The 21263-nt window shown below is 52.7% G+C and overlaps 1 protein-coding gene across 4 annotated transcripts in view; it reads right to left on the reverse strand.

Annotated features, from left to right (window-relative positions):
• Positions 1 to 2427: 2427 nt before the first annotated feature.
• The window catches only part of LOC130322519 (zinc finger protein OZF-like), a 22787-nt gene continuing 3951 nt past the window's right edge, over positions 2428 to 21263 (reverse strand). For all 4 annotated transcript variants that reach the window (XM_056553084.1, XM_056553086.1, XM_056553085.1 and 1 more), the window contains 4 exons: positions 19015 to 19132; positions 18623 to 18802; positions 17310 to 17430; positions 2428 to 4235 (listed from right to left, as the gene is read on the reverse strand). In XM_056553084.1, coding sequence (XP_056409059.1) covers positions 3100 to 4235; positions 17310 to 17430; positions 18623 to 18802; positions 19015 to 19104 — 1527 coding nt within the window. In that variant the 5' untranslated portion in view covers positions 19105 to 19132 and the 3' untranslated portion in view covers positions 2428 to 3099. The remainder of the gene's footprint in view (positions 4236 to 17309; positions 17431 to 18622; positions 18803 to 19014; positions 19133 to 21263) is intronic.

Consider the following 21263-nt stretch of genomic DNA (forward strand, 5'->3'; position numbering starts at 1 on the left):
AAGTTTTCCATTCACAATGCGTCTCTCCCCATGTTCCTAGCGGTGAAACGCATTTGCGTTTCACCAACTTAACCATCGGAGTGATCCAAGGGTGAGACGCATTGGCGGTCCACCAATCGGAACATCACATTACAAAGTAGGCTGGAATTTATTCTCTGGAACGCATGTGCGTTCCACCAACCGGAACTGCTCTAATGCATCCGGCAGTGGAAGTTATAAGGGTTGCGTTCCACACCCAGCAACTTCCGGGGACGGATGCGTTCCACCCAATAAACACAACGAAGGCACATAGCCGCGCCTCCTATGACACACTTCCGGCTCACTGGTATAAAACAGTGAGAGTGCCGGGATTATGGCACATCACCTCCATCCAGTGATGTCCAAGCACCTAGAGGCCAAGGATAGGGTAAGTGCCGTTAGACCAAGGGAGGGCTCCGTTTTTGTTGGAAACTATCTGCGTCCAATTTGGGGCACACATCTTTGCTCATTGCACTGTATTGTATCTTTCACTTCAGGCCCCAAAGTGGAAGGTCTAATTAGACCTTAGATGGCAATCTGTCAGTACATCCACCAGGGCATTATCATTTGCTGGGGTGAGTAACAAGAAGTGAGTTATGCATGACAACTAGCAAAAAACTATATAATGTAAATGGAATATGATGCTTGTTTTAGATCACATGGTCCAGAGTATAAACAATAAACACCGCCAGTCTACATAGGAGAATTAACCATTCAAGCCCTCATACATGGTTATTCAAAACCAAGGTATGAATTTATTTATAGTTTGATTTATTTATTCTATTTTTTGTCTACATCATCTCATCATAGTATTTCTTATACAAACATATTTCTGTCTAATTATGTTTTCACAGTTCATCTACATATGCATAGAACCTGAATGGCACTATATATTTGTGTGGAAGTAACAACCACTCTATGTTATTGCCAATATTGGAACCTACATGGATGCGATGACACATATATGGCTGTGGTGTTACATATAAATAATCTTTATGTTTTACTGAATTTAAAGTTATGACATAGTGGCTTGTGGTTATTAGACTGACTTTGGACTCTTTGACGGTGTATACAGCACTCCGAATGATTGTTTCGGACTGCAAACTTACCAATCTGGACATCAACTGTGGTTCCAACTTGCCAGTGACTGACTGACACATCTATCTCTTCTATCTAATGCTTATCTGGTCGGTATTAGACCATCTATTGATCTTGACTATCTACTGATTTGAACTTAGTCCATATATACCTATTTCTATGTACCCTGGTGTGATATGATTATATACTGGTAGCCTAGTATCTCCTCCTCGGTTCCCTGATGAACCCCTAAAACAAGTGGGAGAAACGCGTTGGACAGGAGTATGAGAGAATAATTAGCCAACCACCTGCGAGTGGAAATCACTAAACCCCACCCCCACCCACACTAAACGTAGTGAGGGATAGTCCTAGGATGAGGTAGGACTATTTAGATATAGGTATTCACCTGTTACCCTATACCCATCTTTTGAGCACGGTCCTGTGTTGACCAATTATACTGCCAGTTATGGACTTTTACAATTTTCGATTTTAGATACAGAATCAGAATAAAAGTTATATATTATTTTTGCATCACTGCCTTATTGGATGTTCCTTAACTTCACATATAAGGGGGTAAGATTAGAGGTTAGGATTAGGGATAGGGGGGTAAGATTAGAGGTTAGGATTAGGGATAAAGGGTTAAGATTAGAGGTTAGGATTAGGGGGTAAGATTAGAGGTTAGGATTAGGGATAAGGGGGTAAGATTAGAGGTTAGGATTAGGGATAAGGGGGTAAGATTAGAGGTTAGGATTAGGGATAAAGGGTTAAGATTAGAGGTTAGGATTAGGGGGTAAGATTAGAGGTTAGGATTAGGGATAAGGGGGTAAGATTAGAGGTTAGGATTAGGGGGTAAGATTAGAGGTTAGGATTAGGGATGGGGGTAAAATTAGAGGTTAGGATTAGGGATAAGGGGGTAAGATTAGAGGTTAGGATTAGGGATAAGGGGGTAAGATTAGAGGTTAGGATTAGGGATAAGGGGGTAAGATTAGAGGTTAGGATTAGGGATAAGGGGTTCAGATTAGAGGTTAGGATTAGGGATAAGGGGGTAAGATTAGAGGTTAGGATTAGGGATAAGGGGGTAAGATTAGAGGTTAGGATTAGGGATAAGGGGGTAAGATTAGAGGTTAGGATTAGGGATAAGGGGGTAAGATTAGAGGTTAGGATTAGGGATAAGGGGGTAAGATTAGAGGTTAGGATTAGGGATAAAGGGTTAAGATTAGAGGTTAGGATTAGGGGGTAAGATTAGAGGTTAGGATTAGGGATAAGGGGGTAAGATTAGAGGTTAGGATTAGGGGGTAAGATTAGAGGTTAGGATTAGGGATGGGGGTAAAATTAGAGGTTAGGATTAGGGATAAGGGGGTAAGATTAGAGGTTAGGATTAGGGATAAGGGGGTAAGATTAGAGGTTAGGATTAGGGATAAGGGGGTAAGATTAGAGGTTAGGATTAGGGATAAGGGGTTCAGATTAGAGGTTAGGATTAGGGATAAAGGGTTAAGATTAGAATTAGGGGTTAGGTTTAGGGGTTATGGAGTGAGAGGGATCCGGCTGTAAAGCAGTAAAGTGCGTCCCTGTGCACAGGGTCACATTCCACTACAGGGACGCAGTTTTCTTCAGTACAGCGGCCCCTTTAACCCCCGTTATATGGAAGAGTTCTCCTTTAACCCCCGTTATATAGCAGAGTTCCCCTTTAACCCCCGTTTTCCGGCGGAGTTCCCATTACACCCTTTTTTCTGGCGGAGTTCCCCTTTAACCCTGTTTTCCAGCGGAGTTCCCATTAAACCCCTTTTTTCTGGCGGAGTTCCCCTTTAACCCCTGTTTTCCGGCGGAGTTCCCATTAAACCCCTTTTTTCTGGCGGAGTTCCCCTTTAACCCATTTTCCAGCGGAGTTCCCACTAAACCCCTTTTTCTGGCGGAGTTCCCCTTTAACCCCTGTTTTCCGGCAGAGTTCCCCTTTAACCCCTGTTTTCCGGCAGAGTTCCCCTTTAACATTGGATTTTCTACACATCAAACCTTGTTCTTCCATCGGTGACTGCTGTGATGGTCGTTGAGGGAGGATTTCGAGGTGAACCCTTTCCCACATTCTGCGCACACGTACGGCCGCTCCCCCGTGTGGTTTCTCTCGTGGATTACCAGACCCGATTTATTGATGTAACTTTTCCCACAATACGAACATGAATACGGCCGCTCCCCCGTGTGAATTCTCTCGTGTACAACAAGATACGATTTATCTGTAAAGTTTTTCCCGCACTGTTCGCACGAATACGGCTTCTCCCTGGTGTGAACCCTCTGATGTTTAAGAACGTGCGCTCTCTTCATAAAACCTTTCCCACATTCTGAACAGGAATACGGCTTCTCTCCCCCCGTGTGACTTTTGTGATGGTCTAGGAGTTTGGTTTTAGTAATAAAGCATTTCCCACATTCTGAACATAAGTACGGCTTTTCCCCGGTGTGGATTTTCTGATGTTTACCAAGACTTGACTTATCTGTAAAGCATTTCCCGCATTCTGAACACGAATACGGCTTCTCGCCTTTGTGAATTCTCTCGTGTATAACGAGGCTCGATTTACTGTTAAAGCATTTCCCACAAAGAGAACACGAATAAGGCTTCTCTCCTGTGTGAGTTCTCTTATGGGTAATAAGACCTGATTTACCCGTAAAACATTTCCCACATTCTGAACAACAATATGGTTTCTCTTCTCTGTCAATGTTCTCATCTGTGACTAAATTAGATTTTTCAGTAAAACTTTTTACTCTGGATGAGGATAACGATGAATTCTCTCCTGTGTGACTTCTCTGGGTAACAAAGGGTTTCTCTACGGTGTGAATTCTTTTGTGCATCAAAAGACCTGAGCTTTTTGTGAATTGTTTCCCACATTCATCACATGGAAAACTTTTTCCTCCTTCCTGACCTGACCTTCTGGTAACAATGTGTGGTTGGTCAGATTCCCCACAATCAGGGGGATTATTATAGGATAGATCTGGATGGACATTAGGGGTAATGCGCTCCATGATCTCTCCATCTTCTCCTGATGAGCGCTCCATGATCTCTCCATCTTCTCCTGAGGAGCGCTCCATGATCTCCTCTACTTCATAATATTGAGATAATATGATGTTTCCTCCAGGTTTCGTGCTGGGATTTTCTGTTAGGGTTAAAAGGTATTTTTGTGAATTTTTTCCCCTCCCCTACATCACATAGTAGACACATTAGTCATTTATACTAAATGGTTAAACCCCAAAAAATAAAACCTAAAAACATTGCATTTTTTTTCCCAGTTGGCTCCACGGATTATTTCTGTATTCACCGTAAAGCGTTGACGTTTTGCAACTTCTGGAGGGCGGCAGTTTGGAGACCGCTGCACTAAGGGATTAGATGAGAGGGAAGCCTTGATTTACCTTTTGGGGACTGTGCGCATCCTCTGGAGGAGGCAGACAGACCTTTGGGGTCTGGGCATTTTAGAAGTTGAAGTTTTGCAACATCTGGAGGGCTGCAGTTTGAATTCCACTGCACTAAGGGATGAGTCCTGAGGGAATCCTTGATTTACCTTTCTAGAATTGTGTGCATCCTTTGGAGGAGGCAGAGAGACCCTTGGGAGTTGAAGTTTTGCAACATCTGGAGGGCTCCAGTTTGAAGACCACTGCACTAAGGGATGAGAGGGAAGCCTTGATTTACTTTTCCAGGACTGTGTGCATCCTTTGGAGGAGGCAGACAGACCTTCGGTGTCTGGGCATCTTGGACGTTGATGTTTTGCTGGAGGGCCACAGTTTGAGACCACTGCTTTAGATAGAGGCTGCTGGCTTTAAAAGGGTATTCCGGTGTTCCTAAAATCTCTATATAATACTTATATAGACAAAACAATAAGCGCAGGATGGGACTTTATTATAATATGTTAAATGGATATTTACCTGTGACGGAGGGGGATCAAAGGATGCACACAATCCTAGAAAGGTAAATCAAGGCTTCCCTCTCATCCCTTAGTGCGGTGGTATTCAAACTCCAGCCCTACAGATGTTGCAAAACTTCAACTTCTAAAATGCCCAGACACCAAAGATCTGTCTGCCTCCTCCAGAGGATGCACACAGTCCCCTAAAGGTGAGTCAAGGCTTCCCTCTCATTTTCTCCCTTAGTGCAACGGTCTACAAACCGCAGCCCTCCAGATGTTGCAAAAGAGCTGGTTAAATAGTTAGGTGTTACGCCCCCTCCCATAGGCTTGAAATGAGGGGGCGGAGAGTGACGTCCCATAGGCTTGCATTGAAGGGGCGGAGTGTGACGTCACAATGCTCCGGCCCCGTGATCGCCAGTAATCAGACCCGGAACGAACATGCTCCAGGGACTGATTGTAACGGGGTGCTGCGTGCAAGATCACGGGGGTCCCCAGCGGCGGGGATAAGATGTCTTGGCGCCGGAGTACCCCTTTAATGTGTTTTTTTTTTTTCAATTTCAAAAAGTTTATTAACAAAAAATAAAAGCCAATACAAGAACAAACAGCATCCGCATCAAACAGGGCGGTAAGTAAACACACAGCGTGAGTGATCATTAGAAAAGGGTGCGGACACAAAATACGTATAATAACTGGTCTAAGCAGGGCAGCAAGAAAGAACAGACCTCTGTCCACGTAGGGCATAAAATGTACATAAAAGGCACGGTCAAGAGAGCTGAGTCCAGCATATAAACTGCCGAACCAAAACACAGTTTACAGCATAAAAAAAGGGGGGGGGGGGTAGGCAAACAACACAAGAACTACAGGACACATTAGGGAAACAGTCAGGGTATGAAGGGGATGGGGACAAAAAAGCTAGTTAGAAAGTAAGAGAGGGAGAAAGGAAAAAATTATAAAATAATAAAAAGGGGGGGGGGGGAGTGGAGGAGGGGAGCTGAGGATAGAAGAGGGTCGGAGGAGCCGGGGCTAGATAGGAATGTGCCCAGAGAGCACGTAGAAATCCAGCAGGGCTAATGGAAGGTGTCTCCAATTCACTGTGGGGAGAGGGGGATGGCTCTATACTCAGGGGAGGCCAAATAATCCACCCAAGGCGTCTCAGGAAACGCTCAGATGAGGACACCAAATCCGCCATACACTCCTCCATCCCGTAAAGATATTGCACCTCCTTAACCCAATCGGCAATGGTCGGGGGCTGGACCGACTTCCATTTACGTGGAATTACTCTTCGGGCTGCCGACAACAATATCCCTACAAGGCCCCTCTTGGCCAGGTACCATCGAGAGCAGCGCAACCCGAGGGGAGTGGGGAATCTCGAAGCTCGTAATTTTGGATATATGTACAAGGACTCCCAACCAGTAAGAGCGTATGAGGGGGCAGTCATACCAAATGTGTAACATAGTCCCGGGAGAGGAGCCACACCTCCAACAAACATCAGGGGTCGCCGGATACCATCGGTGTAGCAATGCCGGCACACGGTACCACCTAGACAGCACCTTAAAGTTAGTTTCCTGAAGCTTGACAGATACCGATGATTTGTGACATAGAGCATACGCCTTACTCCAGTCCTGGGGTGTAATGGTGCAGCTCAACTCCCGGGACCACCCCTCCCGATGGGCCAGAAGCCGGGCCTGCCCACCAGACTGCAAAAGAGCGTAGACTACAGAGATCAGGTGACCGGGTGAGTCCTTAGCCAAACACAAGGATTCAAAAGGGAGAAGGAGCCTGTGGAGCTCAAGGGTAGACTTCCAAGTGGAGTAAAAAAGCGTCAGTTGGGTGTACTGCCATTGATGGGTGGCAGTAATAGCTTCCTCCAGTAGGACCTCCGTCAGAGATTTCAGGGACCCAGAATGAAGGACATTGGCAAAGAGTAAGAAAGTCCCCCGTGTCTTACCCAAGAAGGGGCCAGAGGTGTCTCCCGGGGTGAAGTCAGGGTTGCCTCAAATCGGCGTTAAGGGGCCGTTGGGGCGTAGGAGACCTGCCTTACCAAAGCTATGGAGACACACCCGCAGCACTGAGCGCGCTACAAACGGGAGGCTCGTCTGATTACTCGCGGTCCAATAGGATGCTCGCATCCAAGGGAGCGACGTGAGAGGGAACGGGGAAAGCAGAGTCTCCAAACGCACCCAAATTTTACCCTTCACGTGATGGAACCAGTCAAGGATTCTAGTGGCTACAGAGGACAAGTAGTAGAGGTGGGGGTCTGGGAGGGCCAAGCCCCCCTCAGACTTAGTTTGAGACAGTCCTAGGCGGGCCATACGATGTCCCCTCGAGCCCCAAATATAATTAGTAAACAGTCTATTCAGAGTCCGGAAGAAAGAGCGGGGGAGGGGAATGGGGAGTGTCTGAAAAAGATAGAGAAGTCTGGGTAGTAGGTTCCTTTTGATTATGTTTACACGTCCAATCCAGGAGAAGTCACGTCTGTCCCACCTAGACAAGTCAGAGGAGGAAAGAAGAGGGTTGAAGTTTAAGTCAAATGTATGCGTCAAGTCTCCCGGCACCTGAACCCCCAGATATGTAAAAGAGGTGGACGCCCAACGAAAGGCATAACGCCCCTTAAGGATAGAAACCCCACTCGGACGCAGAGAGACATCCAGGGCAACACTCTTGGACATATTCAATTTATAATTGCTAAATTTACTATACTCGTCCAAAAGGGAGAAGAGGGCAGGGAGGCTCACGTCAGGGACCGTAAGGTATAGGAGCAAGTCGTCTGCAAACGCAGCACATTTGACAGTTTCACCCCGTATCTGAACCCCCTTTACCCGCTCACACTGCCGAATAGCCTGTAGGAGATGCTCCATCACCAATACAAACAACAGGGGGGACAGGGGGCAACCCTGCCTAGTACTGTTTCTAATAGGGATGGGGGAGGACAAGGAGCCGTTAATCCGGATCCTAGCCTGCGGGCAAGCATAAAGAGCGAGTATACGCTGCAGCATTAGCGGACCCAATCCCAGTTGTGAGAGAACCCCCCCTCAGGAACCCCCATGCCACCCTATCAAAAGCCTTCTCGGCATCCAATGATAGCAAAATGCACGGGAGCCGAGAAGACTGGACATAGTGAATAACAGAGGTTTTTAAGGTATTATCCCGAGCTTCTCTGGAGGGCACAAAGCCCACCTGGTCAGGGTGAACAAGGGTATTCAACAGCGGGCTCAATCTAAGCGCCAGGAGTTTAGCGTATAGTTTGGCGTCTACGTTAATTAGGGAGATCGGTCGATAACTTTGGCAGAGATTGGGATCCTGTGGTTTTTGATTTTTTTATGTGGTATTGTTGTTGTTTTTGCTGTTGGTGGGAGTTATATTTCCAGTTACTGAACGTCCTTTGTATTGTTTGCAGGGGAAGAAACCGTTTTTAATGGATAAATATTCTGTATTTCGTTTTTTGGTTTGTAGATTTGTTCCTTTTCATAGTGGGGGCTATGAGATGCCGATATTTTGTGTTTTCTAGAATTCTGGTAAGTGTCCTAGGATTTTGTCATTTTTTAATACGCCCCAATGTTTCTTCACTTCTGCTTATTGAATTTAGTAATAATAGGATCTTCCATGTTGCTCTCGTCTCTGTTCCTGTTTTTTTTGGACACTTTTCTATATTTGGGGTTTGTATTTCTGTCAGATGTTTTTCCTCATCTCCTTTTTTGATGGATTTCTTCTGTAGGGCGCGGGATCCTCATCGTACTGGTCCCAGCAGTATTTCCTCAGTCGGAGACACCGGCTTTGTGAGATGTTCTGCAGCCTGATTGGCCGGTGGCAGCGATCTGTCCGTAAGCAGCTGTTGCCGTCCGTTTTTTTGTGGTAGTTACGGGAAGTATTTTTATTATCCACAATTTTACTATTAAGAGCTAAATAATAATGGCCTTGTGTTTGGCTGCAGTGAGTAGGGCTGCGCGGTATTTTTGTAACTTGTAACGTTCACATGCGCGGATTTACAGCGTATTTTATGCTGCAAATCTGCTGGTGAAGGCCCCGCTGTATGCCGGCTCTTCGTGGCAATACGTCGCTACCAGCAGACACACTGCGATGTGCGAGTCGCCGTATACTCGCACATCGCGGGAGCGCTCTAGCTCTGAGCAGGGAGAGCGGCCGCGATGTGCAAGTAAGCCGCGCACATTGCTGCACGGGTAAGCTGGGAGTTGTAGTTTTGCAACATCTGGAGGTCCGCAGGTTGAAGACCACTGGAATAGAGTGTCAGCGCCGGTGGCCGCAACAAACAGGACAACGATGAGAGCAGCACTTGCGGGTGATATGTGGGTATTTACCCCGATGGGGACAGCGCTGGGCTGATAATTAATTGGGGGCAGAACAGCGCTCGCGGGTCACATATGATTAGTTCCCCGATGTGGCGACAGCGCTGGGCAGATAATTCAATACGGTATTGCGGTATGGGAAAAATTCATATCGTGCAGCACAAAAATTTCGGTATTCGGTGTGAACTGGTATACCGCCCAGCTCTAGTAGTGAGCCGTGAAAGTTTAAAAATAATTATTTTTTAAAAATGTATTTCCTCTAAGGGCACGCGCCGTATTTTGCTTCTGCATATTTTCTATCCCATTGAAGTTCAAAAAAAAGGGGGGGGGGGGGGGGGGGGGAGAAATCAAACTAGGTTCACCCCCCTGCCAGATAAAAAGAACATCATCAATAAATCTTCACCAGAGTACCAGATGGCCCCCAGGATGGAGGTCGGTTTGAATAACTGGGCGTGAACCTGGTCCCCATGGCGGTGCCCCAACTTCTGAATGTAGAAACTCTCCTCCTATTTAAAATAATTGTAAAAGTAATGGACTCCCCTATAAAGTGCCCTTGTGCCTCCGGTATGTCGTCCTCCTTTTTTATGTTCCATTATGGCGGGAGGTGAGGTCACGTGCGCCAATAATAAAACCTTTTGGTGAAACAGCTGGAAATACATTTATAATCAAACAGAAGTAGTATACACCTGTATACACATTACTGAACATCATACTACTAACTATTTAACCAGCTCTTTTGCAACATCTGGAGGGCTGTGGTTTGGAGACCGTTGCACTAAGGGATAAGATGAGCGGGAAGCCGTGACTCACCTTTTGGGGACTGTGTGCATCCTCTGGAGGAGGCAGACAGATCTTTGGTGTCTGGGCATTTTAGAAGTTGAAGTTTTGCAACATCTGTAGGGCAGCAGTTTGAATACCACCGCACTAAGGGATGAGAGGGAAGCCTTGATTTACCTTTCTAGGATCGTGTGCATCCTTTGATCCCCCTCTTGTTACATACTCCCAGATGCACTTTATTGCTGCTTTGCTCTCATTTCTGCACTTATTTTTAATGATTACATTTTAATCTTTTTCCTTACAGCATATTTTATACTCTTATAATGATATTATTTCAGCCACTGAAGTATTTCCAGCTATACTCTGCACTTGATCCCCTTTTGCCGGGCATAGTCGTCCGTCACAGGTAAATATCCATTTAACATATCATAATAAAGTCCCATCCTGCACTTATTGTTTTGTCTATATAAGTATTATATCAAGTTTTTAGGAACACCGGAATACCCTTTTAAAGCCAGCAGCCTCTATCTAAAGCAGTGGTCTCAAACTGTGGCCCTCCAGATCTTGCAAAACTTCAACTTCCAAGATGCCCAGACACCAAAGGTCTGTCTGCCTCCTCCAAAGGATGCACACAGTCCTGGAAAGGTAAATCAAGGCTTCCCATTCATCCCTCCAGATGTTGCAAAACTTCAACTCCCAGGGGTCTCTCTGCCTCCTCCAAAGGATGCACACAATCCTAGAAAGGTAAATCAAGGATTCCCTCGTCTCATCCCTTAGTGCAGTGGTATTCAAACTGCAGCCCTCCAGATGTTACAAAAATTCAAAACGTCCAGACACCAAAAGGTCTGTCTGCCTCCTCCAGAGGATGCAAACAGTCCCCAAAAGGTAAATCAAGGCTTCCATCTCATCATATCCCTTAGTGCAGCGGTCTCCAAACTGCAGCCCTCCAGATGTTGCAAAACATCAACGCCCAGCATGCCCGGACAGCCAAGACTGTCTGGGTATGCTGGGAGTTGAAGTTTTGCAACATCTGGAGGTCCACAGTTTGAGACCACGGATCGAAAGTCTCCCATGCACCCAATGAAGATTATGTGAGACTTTATGGTGAATACAGAAATAATCTGTGGAGCCGACTCATTACCTGCACTAGTGTTCGTATACATCTTTGATATAATACTTACCTACCCTCTTAGCTCCGGCGCTGCTCATCTCTTCTGCCCGATTCCGAGGTTGGCGCAGGACCTGCCCACTGTGTCCCATCTCAACCACGGAGAGCGCACGTCCCACTCCGACCTCGCCCCCTCGGAAGCAGGGAGAGGAGCAGCGAGGGAACCGGAGCTACGAGGGTAAGTATCACTTCTTTATTACAGCCCCATCATTAGATCCCGTTTCTTCTGGACACCGGAAGAGTAAAAAACGGAAGTTGTCTCATCCTGTATCGGCTTTACCTGGAGGAAGAAAAACGAAGGAGCACCGGCAACGAGCGAACTGAGAAGGACAATAAAACGGGTGGGAGCCGAGACCCCCAAAAATAATACAAATCTCATCGGGGTACAAGAGGCCACGGCCGGTCCTACAGCAGGATCGGATTAGGTATCGGGGACACTTAAGTACATGTCCTCGTGCAAATGTCCAGTATCGGTCCTGACGCAGATTGGTATCAGGACATTCCTAGTCGAGTGATGTCCTTGTTAAAGGGGTACTCCACTGCCCAGCGCTCGGAACATTCAGATCCAAGTGCGGTGCGCGGGCTGCAGCGGTCGGTCACGCCCCCCTCGTGACGTCCCCGCCCCCTCAATGCAAGTCTATGGGAGGGGACAAGCCCCCTCCCATAAACTTGCATTGAGGGGGCGGGGCATGACATCATGAGAGGACATGGCCAACCGCTGCAGGGTGCACAGAGTTCGGAACTAAATGCTCAGAATGCTGGCCAATGGAGGATTGTGGGAACTGATGAGGAACCAGAAGCAATGGAGACAGAAACCCTCCTGCGTGAAGTATCTATAACATGGAGGAGAGGAGAGGCAACAAGGCATCGGGCCCGACTGGAGACTGAGAAGTCCAGGAATAGGTTCGAGCTGCCGTGCCGAGACCCCAACACAGCTCAGCGTAGAGAGACACAGTTACACTGGGCTACCGAGGCAACTGTACAAATCCCAGCGAGTTCTGTGCATGAGTCCCATTACTGAGAAAAGGGACCGTGCACGGAACTCACTGGGTGTCATACCACGACCCCCCCCAGCGGGAGCTGCTCCCCCCCACCGAACTAGGCAGACACCGTGGGACGGCAAATGTGGAGGAACAGGTTAGTCCTAGGAATGAATATGGGGGTGTTCTGTAGGGTGGAACAGCAGGAACCCCACCCAGAAGGAAGGTGACAAAGAAACCAAAGGATTTATGGAAAAGAACTGAAAAAGATCAATGCTGTGCCCAAACCATCCTGAAGGGGGAGCCAGAGGACAAAGGAGTCATGTGACCCATTAAATCCATATCACAGGGCGAAGTGCGCACGAATAACAATCATTTAAACGGCCGCACAAAAGATCCAATTGGGCGTCGCTCCTCCATGGGCCGATCACTGACCCTATAATGAGGGCGTACAGAGAACCTAGGAAGGCTCATTGAGGTGATAACTGGCCATAAAGGGGAACTCTAGAGGTAAAAACTGTTCAGATCAACTGGAGATTTGTAAATTACTTCTATATAAAAAATCTTAATCCTTCCAGTACTTAGCTGTTGTATGCTCCACAGGAAGTTGTGTAGTCCTTTCCAGCCTGACCACAATGCTCTCTGCTGACACCTCTGTCCATGTCAGGAACTGTCCAGAGCAGGATAGGTTTGTTATGGGGATTTGTTTCTGCTCTGGACAGTTCCTGACATGGACAGAGGTGTCAGCAGAGAGCACTGTGGTCAGGCTGGAAAGGACTACACAACTTCTTCTGTAGTATACAGCAGCTGATAAGTACTGGAAGGGTTAAGATTTTTTATATAGAAGTAATTTACTGATTTGTAGAACTTTGTGACTTGAACACATTTTGTTCTCCGGATCGCCCCTTTAATGATAATGGCTCCTACAGTAACGGTGTTATATAAAGGGACCGGACCAACTTCCGGTTCCGTTGTGGGGATGTGAGGACGCTCCTGAGTGTGCACTCACCTCGCATCCAGCCTCCGCAGTATACCCGCGTATTACACAGGGAGAGTATGGAGACCTGTATGGACCGTTTCCTCACCAACCCGTCCGGTAAACAGCGCCATACCGACCGACGGCTTGATCGCTAATATGGCCGCCAGACACTGCTATACCTGACACCCGGACCTCTCACCCGACCAGGCGGCGGATCCACAATACTCCGTTACCGGAGGGCGACGGGCGGTGCTTTAATGGAATGGACTCTAAGATACGTGCTGCCGCTGTTCATTTCACCATCATACCCCATGGAGGACAAATGCGCGTATCTGGATCCCATTGCTGTGGCCTCCTTTGTTAGAAGGGAAAAAACGAAGCATAGACATCAGCAGGTCCAGCCGGCCCCCGAGCCCGTCCCTTCAGTGCCCCCCCCCCCCCTCCCGAGCCCGTCCCTTCAGTGCCCCCCCCCTCCCGAGCCCGTCCCTTCAGTGCCCCCCCCCCTCCCGAGCCCGTCCCTTCAGTGCCCCCCCCCCTCCCGAGCCCGTCCCTTCAGTGCCCCCCCCCCCCCCGAGCCCGTCCCTTCAGTGCCCCCCCCCCCTCCCGAGCCCGTCCCTTCAGTGGCCCCCCCCCCCCCCGAGCCCGTCCCTTCAGTGGCCCCCCCCCCCCCCGAGCCCGTCCCTTCAGTGGCCCCCCCCCCCCGAGCCCGTCCCTTCAGTGGCCCCCCCAGAGCCCGTCCTTTCAGTGGCCCCCCCCCCAAGCCAGTCCTTTCAGTGGCCCCCCCCCCAAGCCAGTCCTTTCAGTGGCCCCCCCCCAGAGCCCGTCCCTTCAGTGCCCCCCCCCCCCCGACCCTTCAGTGCCCCCCCCCCCGAGCCCGTCCCTTCAGTGCCCCCCCCGAGCCCGTCCCTTCAGTGGCCCCCCCCGAGCCCGTCCCTTCAGTGGCCCCCCCCGAGCCCGTCCCTTCAGTGGCCCCCCCCAGAGCCCGTCCCTTCAGCGCCCCCCCGAGCCCGTCCCTTCAGCGCCCCCCCCCCCCCCCGAGCCCGTCCCTTCAGCGGCCCCCCCAGAGCCCGTCCCTTCAGTGCCCCCCCCCCCCCAGAGCCAGTCCCTTCAGTGCCCCCCCCCCCAGAGCCAGTCCCTTCAGTGCCCCCCCCCCAGAGCCAGTCCCTTCAGTGCCCCCCCCCCCCAGAGCCAGTCCCTTCAGTGCCCCCCCCCCCCCAGAGCCAGTCCCTTCAGTGCCCCCCCCAGAGCCAGTCCCTTCAGTGCCCCCCCCCCCCCAGAGCCCGTCCCTTCAGTGCCCCCCCCCCCTGAGCCCGTCCCTTCAGTGCCCCCCCCCCCCCCCGAGCCCGTCCCTTCAGTGCCCCCCCCCCCCCCCGAGCCCGTCCCTTCAGCGGCCCCCCCAGAGCCCGTCCCTTCAGTGCCCCCCCCCCCCCCAGAGCCAGTCCCTTCAGTGCCCCCCCCCCAGAGCCAGTCCCTTCAGTGCCCCCCCCCCCCAGAGCCAGTCCCTTCAGTGCCCCCCCCAGAGCCAGTCCCTTCAGTGCCCCCCCCCCCCCAGAGCCCGTCCCTTCAGTGCCCCCCCCCCCTGAGCCCGTCCCTTCAGTGCCCCCCCCCCCCCGAGCCCGTCCCTTCAGTGCCCCCCCCCCCCCGAGCCCGTCCCTTCAGTGCCCCCCCCCCCCCGAGCCCGTCCCTTCAGCGGCCCCCCCCCCCCCAGAGCCAGTCCCTTCAGTGCCCCCCCCCCCAGAGCCAGTCCCTTCAGTGCCCCCCCCCCCAGAGCCAGTCCCTTCAGTGCCCCCCCCCCCAGAGCCCGTCCCTTCAGTGCCCCCCCCCCCCCAGAGCCCGTCCCTTCAGTGCCCCCCCCCCCCCTGAGCCCGTCCCTTCAGTGCCCCCCCCCCCCTGAGCCCGTCCCTTCAGTGCCCCCCCCCCCCCCGAGCCCGTCCCTTCAGTGCCCCCCCCCCCCCCCCGAGCCCGTCCCTTCAGTGCCCCCCCAGAGCCCGTCCTTTCAGTGGCCCCCCCCAGAGCCCGTCCTTTCAGTGGCCCCCCCCCCCAGAGCCCGTCCTTTCAGTGGCCCCCCCCCAGAGCCCGTCCCTTCAGTGCCCCCCCCCCAGAGCCAGTCCCTTCAGTGCCCCCCCCCCAGAGCCAGTCCCTTCAGTGCCCCCCCCCCCCCAGAGCCAGTCCCTTCAGTGCCCCCCCCCCCAGAGCCCGTCCCTTCAGTGCCCCCCCCCCTGAGCCCGTCCCTTCAGTGCCCCCCCCCCAGAGCCCGTCCCTTCAGTGCCCCCCCCCCCCCTGAGCCCGTCCCTTCAGTGCCCCCCCCCCCTGAGCCCGTCCCTTCAGTGCCCCCCCCCCCTGAGCCCGTCCCTTCAGTGCCCCCCCCCCCAGAGCCCGTCCTTTCAGTGCCCCCCCCGAGCCAGTCCTTTCAGTGCCCCCCCCGAGCCAGTCCTTTCAGTGCCCCCCCAGAGCCAGTCCTTTCAGTGCCCCCCCAGAGCCCCTTCCTTTCAGTTGCCCCCCCAGAGCCCCTTCCTTTCAGTTGCCCCCCCAGAGCCCATCCTTTCAGTGCCCCCCCCCCCCCCCCGAGCCCGTCCTTTCAGTGCCCCCCCCCGAGCCAGTCCTTTCAGTGCCCCCCCCCCCCCCAGAGCCCGTCCTTTCAGTGGCCCCCCCCAGAGCCCGTCCTTTCAGTGGCCCCCCCCCGAGCCAGTCCTTTCAGTGGCCCCCCCCAGAGCCCGTCCTTTGAGTGGCCCCCCCCCCCTAAGCCTGTCCTTTCAGTGCCCCCTCCCCCCCCGAGCCAGTCCTTTCAGTGCCCCCCCCCCGAGCCAGTCCTTTCAGTGCCCCCCCCCCCCCAGAGCCAGTCCTTTCAGTGCCCCCCCCCCCAGAGCCAGTCCTTTCAGTGCCCCCCCCCCCAGAGCCAGTCCTTTCAGTGCCCCCCCCCAGAGCCAGTCCTTTCAGTGCCCCCCCAGAGCCCGTCCTTTCAGTTGCCCCCCCAGAGCCCGTCCTTTCAGTTGCCCCCCCAGAGCCCGTCCTTTCAGTGCCCCCCCCCCCCCCCGAGCCAGTCCTTTCAGTGCCCCCCCAGAGCCCGTCCTTTCAGTGCCCCCCCCCCCCCCCCGAGCCAGTCCTTTCAGTGCCCCCCCAGAGCCCGTCCTTTCAGTGGCCCCCCCCCAGAGCCCGTCCTTTCAGTGCCCCCCCCCCCCCCCCCCCAGAGCCCGTCCTTTCAGTGCCCCCCCCCCCCCAGAGCCCGTCCTTTCAGTGCCCCCCCCCCCGAGCCCGTCCTTTCAGTGCCCCCCCCCCCGAGCCCGTCCTTTCAGTGCCCCCCCCCCAGAGCCCGTCCTTTCAGTGCCCCCCCCCCAGAGCCCGTCCTTTCAGTGCCCCCCCCCCAGAGCCCGTCCTTTCAGTGCCCCCCCCCCAGAGCCCGTCCTTTCAGTGCCCCCCCCCCAGAGCCCGTCCTTTCAGTGCCCCCCCCAGAGCCCGTCCTTTCAGTGCCCCCCCCAGAGCCCGTCCTTTCAGTGACCCCCCCAGAGCCAGTCCTTTCAGTGCCCCCCCCCCAGAGCCTGTCCTTTCAGTGCCCCCCCCAGAGCCAGTCCTTTCAGTGACCCCCCCCCCCCCGAGCCAGTCCTTTCAGTGACCCCCCCCCCCCCCCCGAGCCAGTCCTTTCAGTGCCCCCCCCCCCCCGAGCCAGTCCTTTCAGTGCCCCCCCCCCCCCCAGAGCCCGTCCTTTCAGCTAATAACATGATGTCCTCCTGACATTCCCTGAGGAGATGTTATCGATTTCCTGACAAACCTTCCATTCAGGGTCCGATTTATCATTTACCTACAAACCTGGACGCCGTGAGGACATCACCCGCTTCTCTTTGGTCATGTGACTGTTTCAGGACGATTCGTTCCCCTTTGTTGCAATTCCTGCTGCAAATTATCTGCCTATCTCCTTGTGTGTCTCTCTCCCCTTCACCCCCCCCCCCCCCCCCCCCAACAACTTAGATACCCCGGTTATTAATACCCACATGGCCGGGATCAGAGATATCACTAATCCTGATCATTCCTACATGTATAATGCAGCCGGCACCCGCCATAAGGGACACGATCTAAACCGACATTAGAAAAGATCTCAGCATCCAACGTAAGATCAAAGTCTCTACTTACCTTGTGGTGTGAGGGTCCGGGGGTCCTCCATAATGTCCTGGTACAGATCCTTGTGTCCTTCTACATACTCCCACTCCTCCATGGAGAAATAGACCGCCACATCCTGACACCTTATAGGAACCTGACACACAATGATACCGTCATCACCAGACCCCTCCATTACATGTCCCAGCAGGGTCACCTCTCTAATCATCACCAGACCCCTCCATTACTGTATAATGTCCCAGCAATGTCACCTCTCTAATCATCACCAGACCCCTCCATTACATGTCCCAGCAGTGTCACCTCTCTAATCATCACCAGACCCCTCCATTACTGTATAATGTCCCAGCAGTGTCACCTCTCTAATCATCACCAGACCCCTCCATTACTGTATAATGTCCCAGCAGTGTCACCTCTCCAGTCATCACCAGACCCCTCCATTACCGTATAAGTATAATGTCCCAGCAGTGTCACCTCTCTAATCATCACGAGACCTCTCCATTACTGTATAATGTCCCAGCAGGGTCACCTCTCTAATCATCAGACCCCTCCATTACTGTATAATGTCCCAGCAGTGTCACCTCTCTAATTATCACCAGACCCCTCCATTACTGTATAATGTCCAGCAGTGTCACCTCTCTAATCATCACCAGACCCCTCCATTACTGTATAATATCCCAGCAGTGTCACCTCTCCAGTCATCACCAGACCCCTCCATTACATGTCCCAGCAGTGTCACCTCTCTAATCATCACCAGACCCCTCCATTACTGTATAATGTCCAGCAGTGTCACCTCTCTAATCATCACCAGACCCCTCCATTACTGTATAATGTCCCAGCAGTGTCACCTCTCATCACCAGACCCCTCCATTACTGTATAATGTCCAGCAGTGTCACCTCTCTAATCATCACCAGACCCCTCCATTACTGTATAATGTCCCAGCAGTGTCACCTCTCCAGTCATCACCAGACCCCTCCATTACTGTATAATGTCCAGCAGTGTCACCTCTCCAGTCATCACCAGACCCCTCCATTACTGTATAATGTCCAGCAGTGTCACCTCTCCAGTCATCACCAGACCCCTCCATTACTGTATAATGTCCAGCAGTGTCACCTCTCTAATCACCACCAGACCCCTCCATTACTGTATAATGTCCCAGCAGGGTCACCTCTCTAACCACCAGACCCCTCCATTACTGCATAATGTCCCAGCAGTGTCACCTCTCCAGTCATCACCAGACCCCTCCATTACTGTATAATGTCCCCAGCAGTGTCACCTCTCCAGTCATCACCAGACCCTCCATTACTGTATAATGTCCCAGCAGGGTCACCTCTCTAGTAAGCAGCTCAGTGATCCTGTGGATGAGTTCTAGGATCTTCTCCTCATGTATCAGTGAGTGAGGTGGAGGCTCTGTGATGGGGCCCCGGGCCCTGCTCTGTCCTCCTGACTCATGGAGATGGCTGCTGGGGGCCACACACTCCCCCGATGTCTTCTTCACTATGGTGTAATCCTGTGTATGGAGAGAGACAATGAGGGGACTGACCCCAGTATTCCTCCCCCACTACAAAGAGGAGATTTTGCCCCCTGTATAGAGCTCTAGTGAGCACATCTGGAATACTGGGGTCAGTTCTGGAGACCTCACCAACAAAGAGACATCCAGAACATAGAGTGGGGCCAAAGATGGGGACAACAATGGTGGAAATGTAGATGGGTCACCCTCACCTCTCCGGTCAGCAGGTGGAGGATCTCCAAGGTGAAGTGTAATATTCTCTTAGTCATCTCATTCCTGTCCTTCTCCATCCTTGGGGTCATTCAGGGGAAGAGGAGACAACCGGATCAGCTGGAGGGGAAGAAGAGGAGACAACCGGATCAGCTGGAGGGGAAGAAGAGGAGACGACCGGATCAGCTGGAGGGGAAGAAGAGGAGACGACCGGATCAGCTGGAGGGGAAGAAGAGGAGACGACCGGATCAGCTGGAGGGGAAGAAGAGGAGACGACCGGATCAGCTGGAGGGGAAGAAGAGGAGACGACCGGATCAGCTGGAGGGGAAGAAGAGGAGACGACCGGATCAGCTGGAGGGGAAGAAGAGGAGACGACCGGATCAGCTGGAGGGGAAGAAGAGGAGACGACCGGATCAGCTGGAGGGGAAGAAGAGGAGACGACCGGATCAGCTGGAGGGGAAGAAGAGGAGACAACCGGATCAGCTGGAGGGGAAGAAGAGGAGACAACCGGATCAGCTGGAGGGGAAGAAGAGGAGACAACCGGATCAGCTGGAGGGGAAGAAGAGGAGACAACCGGATCAGCTGGAGGGGAAGAAGAGGAGACAACCGGATCAGCTGGAGGGGAAGAAGAGGAGACAACCGGATCAGCTGGAGGGGAAGAAGAGGAGACAACCGGATCAGCTGGAGGGGAAGAAGAGGAGACAACCGGATCAGCTGGAGGGGAAGAAGAGGAGACAACCGGATCAGCTGGAGGGGAAGAAGAGGAGACAACCGGATCAGCTGGAGGGGAAGAAGAGGAGACAACCGGATCAGCTGGAGGGGAAGAAGAGGAGACAACCGGATCAGCTGGAGGGAAGAAGAGGAGACAACCGGATCAGCTGGAGGGGAAGAAGAGGAGACAACCGGATCAGCTGGAGGGGAAGAAGAGGAGACAACCGGATCAGCTGGAGGGGAAGAAGAGGAGACAACCGGATCAGCTGGAGGGGAAGAAGAGGAGACAACCGGATCAGCTGGAGGGGAAGAAGAGGAGACAACCGGATCAGCTGGAGGGGAAGAAGAGGAGACAACCGGATCAGCTGGAGGGGAAGAAGAGGAGACAACCGGATCAGCTGGAGGGGAAGAAGAGGAGACAACCGGATCAGCTGGAGGGGAAGAAGAGGCGACAACCGGATCAGCTGGAGGGGAAGAAGAGGCGACAACCGGATCAGCTGGAGGGGAAGAAGAGGCGACAACCGGATCAGCTGGAGGGGAAGAAGAGGCGACAACCGGATCAGCCTGGAGGGGAAGAAGAGGCGACAAACCGGATCAGCTGGAGGGGAAGAAGAGGCGACAACCGGATCAGCTGGAGGGGAAGAAGAGGCGACAACCGGATCAGCTGGAGGGGAAGAGAGGCGACAACCGGATCAGCTGGAGGGGAAGAGAGGCGACAACCGATCAGCTGGAGGGGAAGAGAGGAGACAACCGGATCAGCTGGAGGGGAAGACGGAGACAACCGGATCAGCTGGAGGGGAAGAGGAGACAACCGGATCAGCTGGAGGGAAGAGAGGCGACAACTGGATCAGCTGGAGGGGAAGAGGAGACAACTGGATCAGCTGGAGGGGAAGAGGAGACAACTGGATCAGCTGGAGGGGAAGAGGAGACAACTGGATCAGCTGGGAGGGAAGAGGAGACAACTGGATCAGCTGGAGGAGGAAGAGGAGACAACTGGATCAGCCGGAGGAGGAAGAGGAGACAACCGGATCAGCTGAAAGGGGAAGAGGAGACAACCGGATCAGCTGAGGGGAAGAGGAGACAACCGGATCAGCTGGAGGGGAAGAGGAGACAACTGGATCAGCTGGAGGGGAAGAGGAGACAACTGGATCAGCTGGAGGGGAAGAGGAGACAACTGGATCAGCTGGAGGAGGAAGAGGAGACAACTGGATCAGCCGGAGGAGAAGAGGAGACAACTGGATCAGCTGGAGGGGAAGAGGAGACAACTGGATCAGCTGGAGGGGAAGAGGAGACAACTGGATCAGCTGGAGGGGAAGAGGAGACAACTGGATCAGCTGGAGGGGGAACAGAGGAGACAACTGATCAGCTGGAGGGGAACAGAGGAGACAACTGGATCAGCTGGAGGGGAAGAGGAGACAACTGGATCAGCTGGAGGGGAAGAGGAGACAACTGGATCAGCTGAAGGGGAAGAGGAGACAACCGGATCAGCTGGAGGGGAAGAGGAGACAACTGGATCAGCTGGAGGGGAAGAGGAGACAAC

This window comes from Hyla sarda, unplaced genomic scaffold (assembly GCF_029499605.1).
Source record: "Hyla sarda isolate aHylSar1 unplaced genomic scaffold, aHylSar1.hap1 scaffold_235, whole genome shotgun sequence".
Taxonomy (NCBI): domain Eukaryota; kingdom Metazoa; phylum Chordata; class Amphibia; order Anura; family Hylidae; genus Hyla; species Hyla sarda.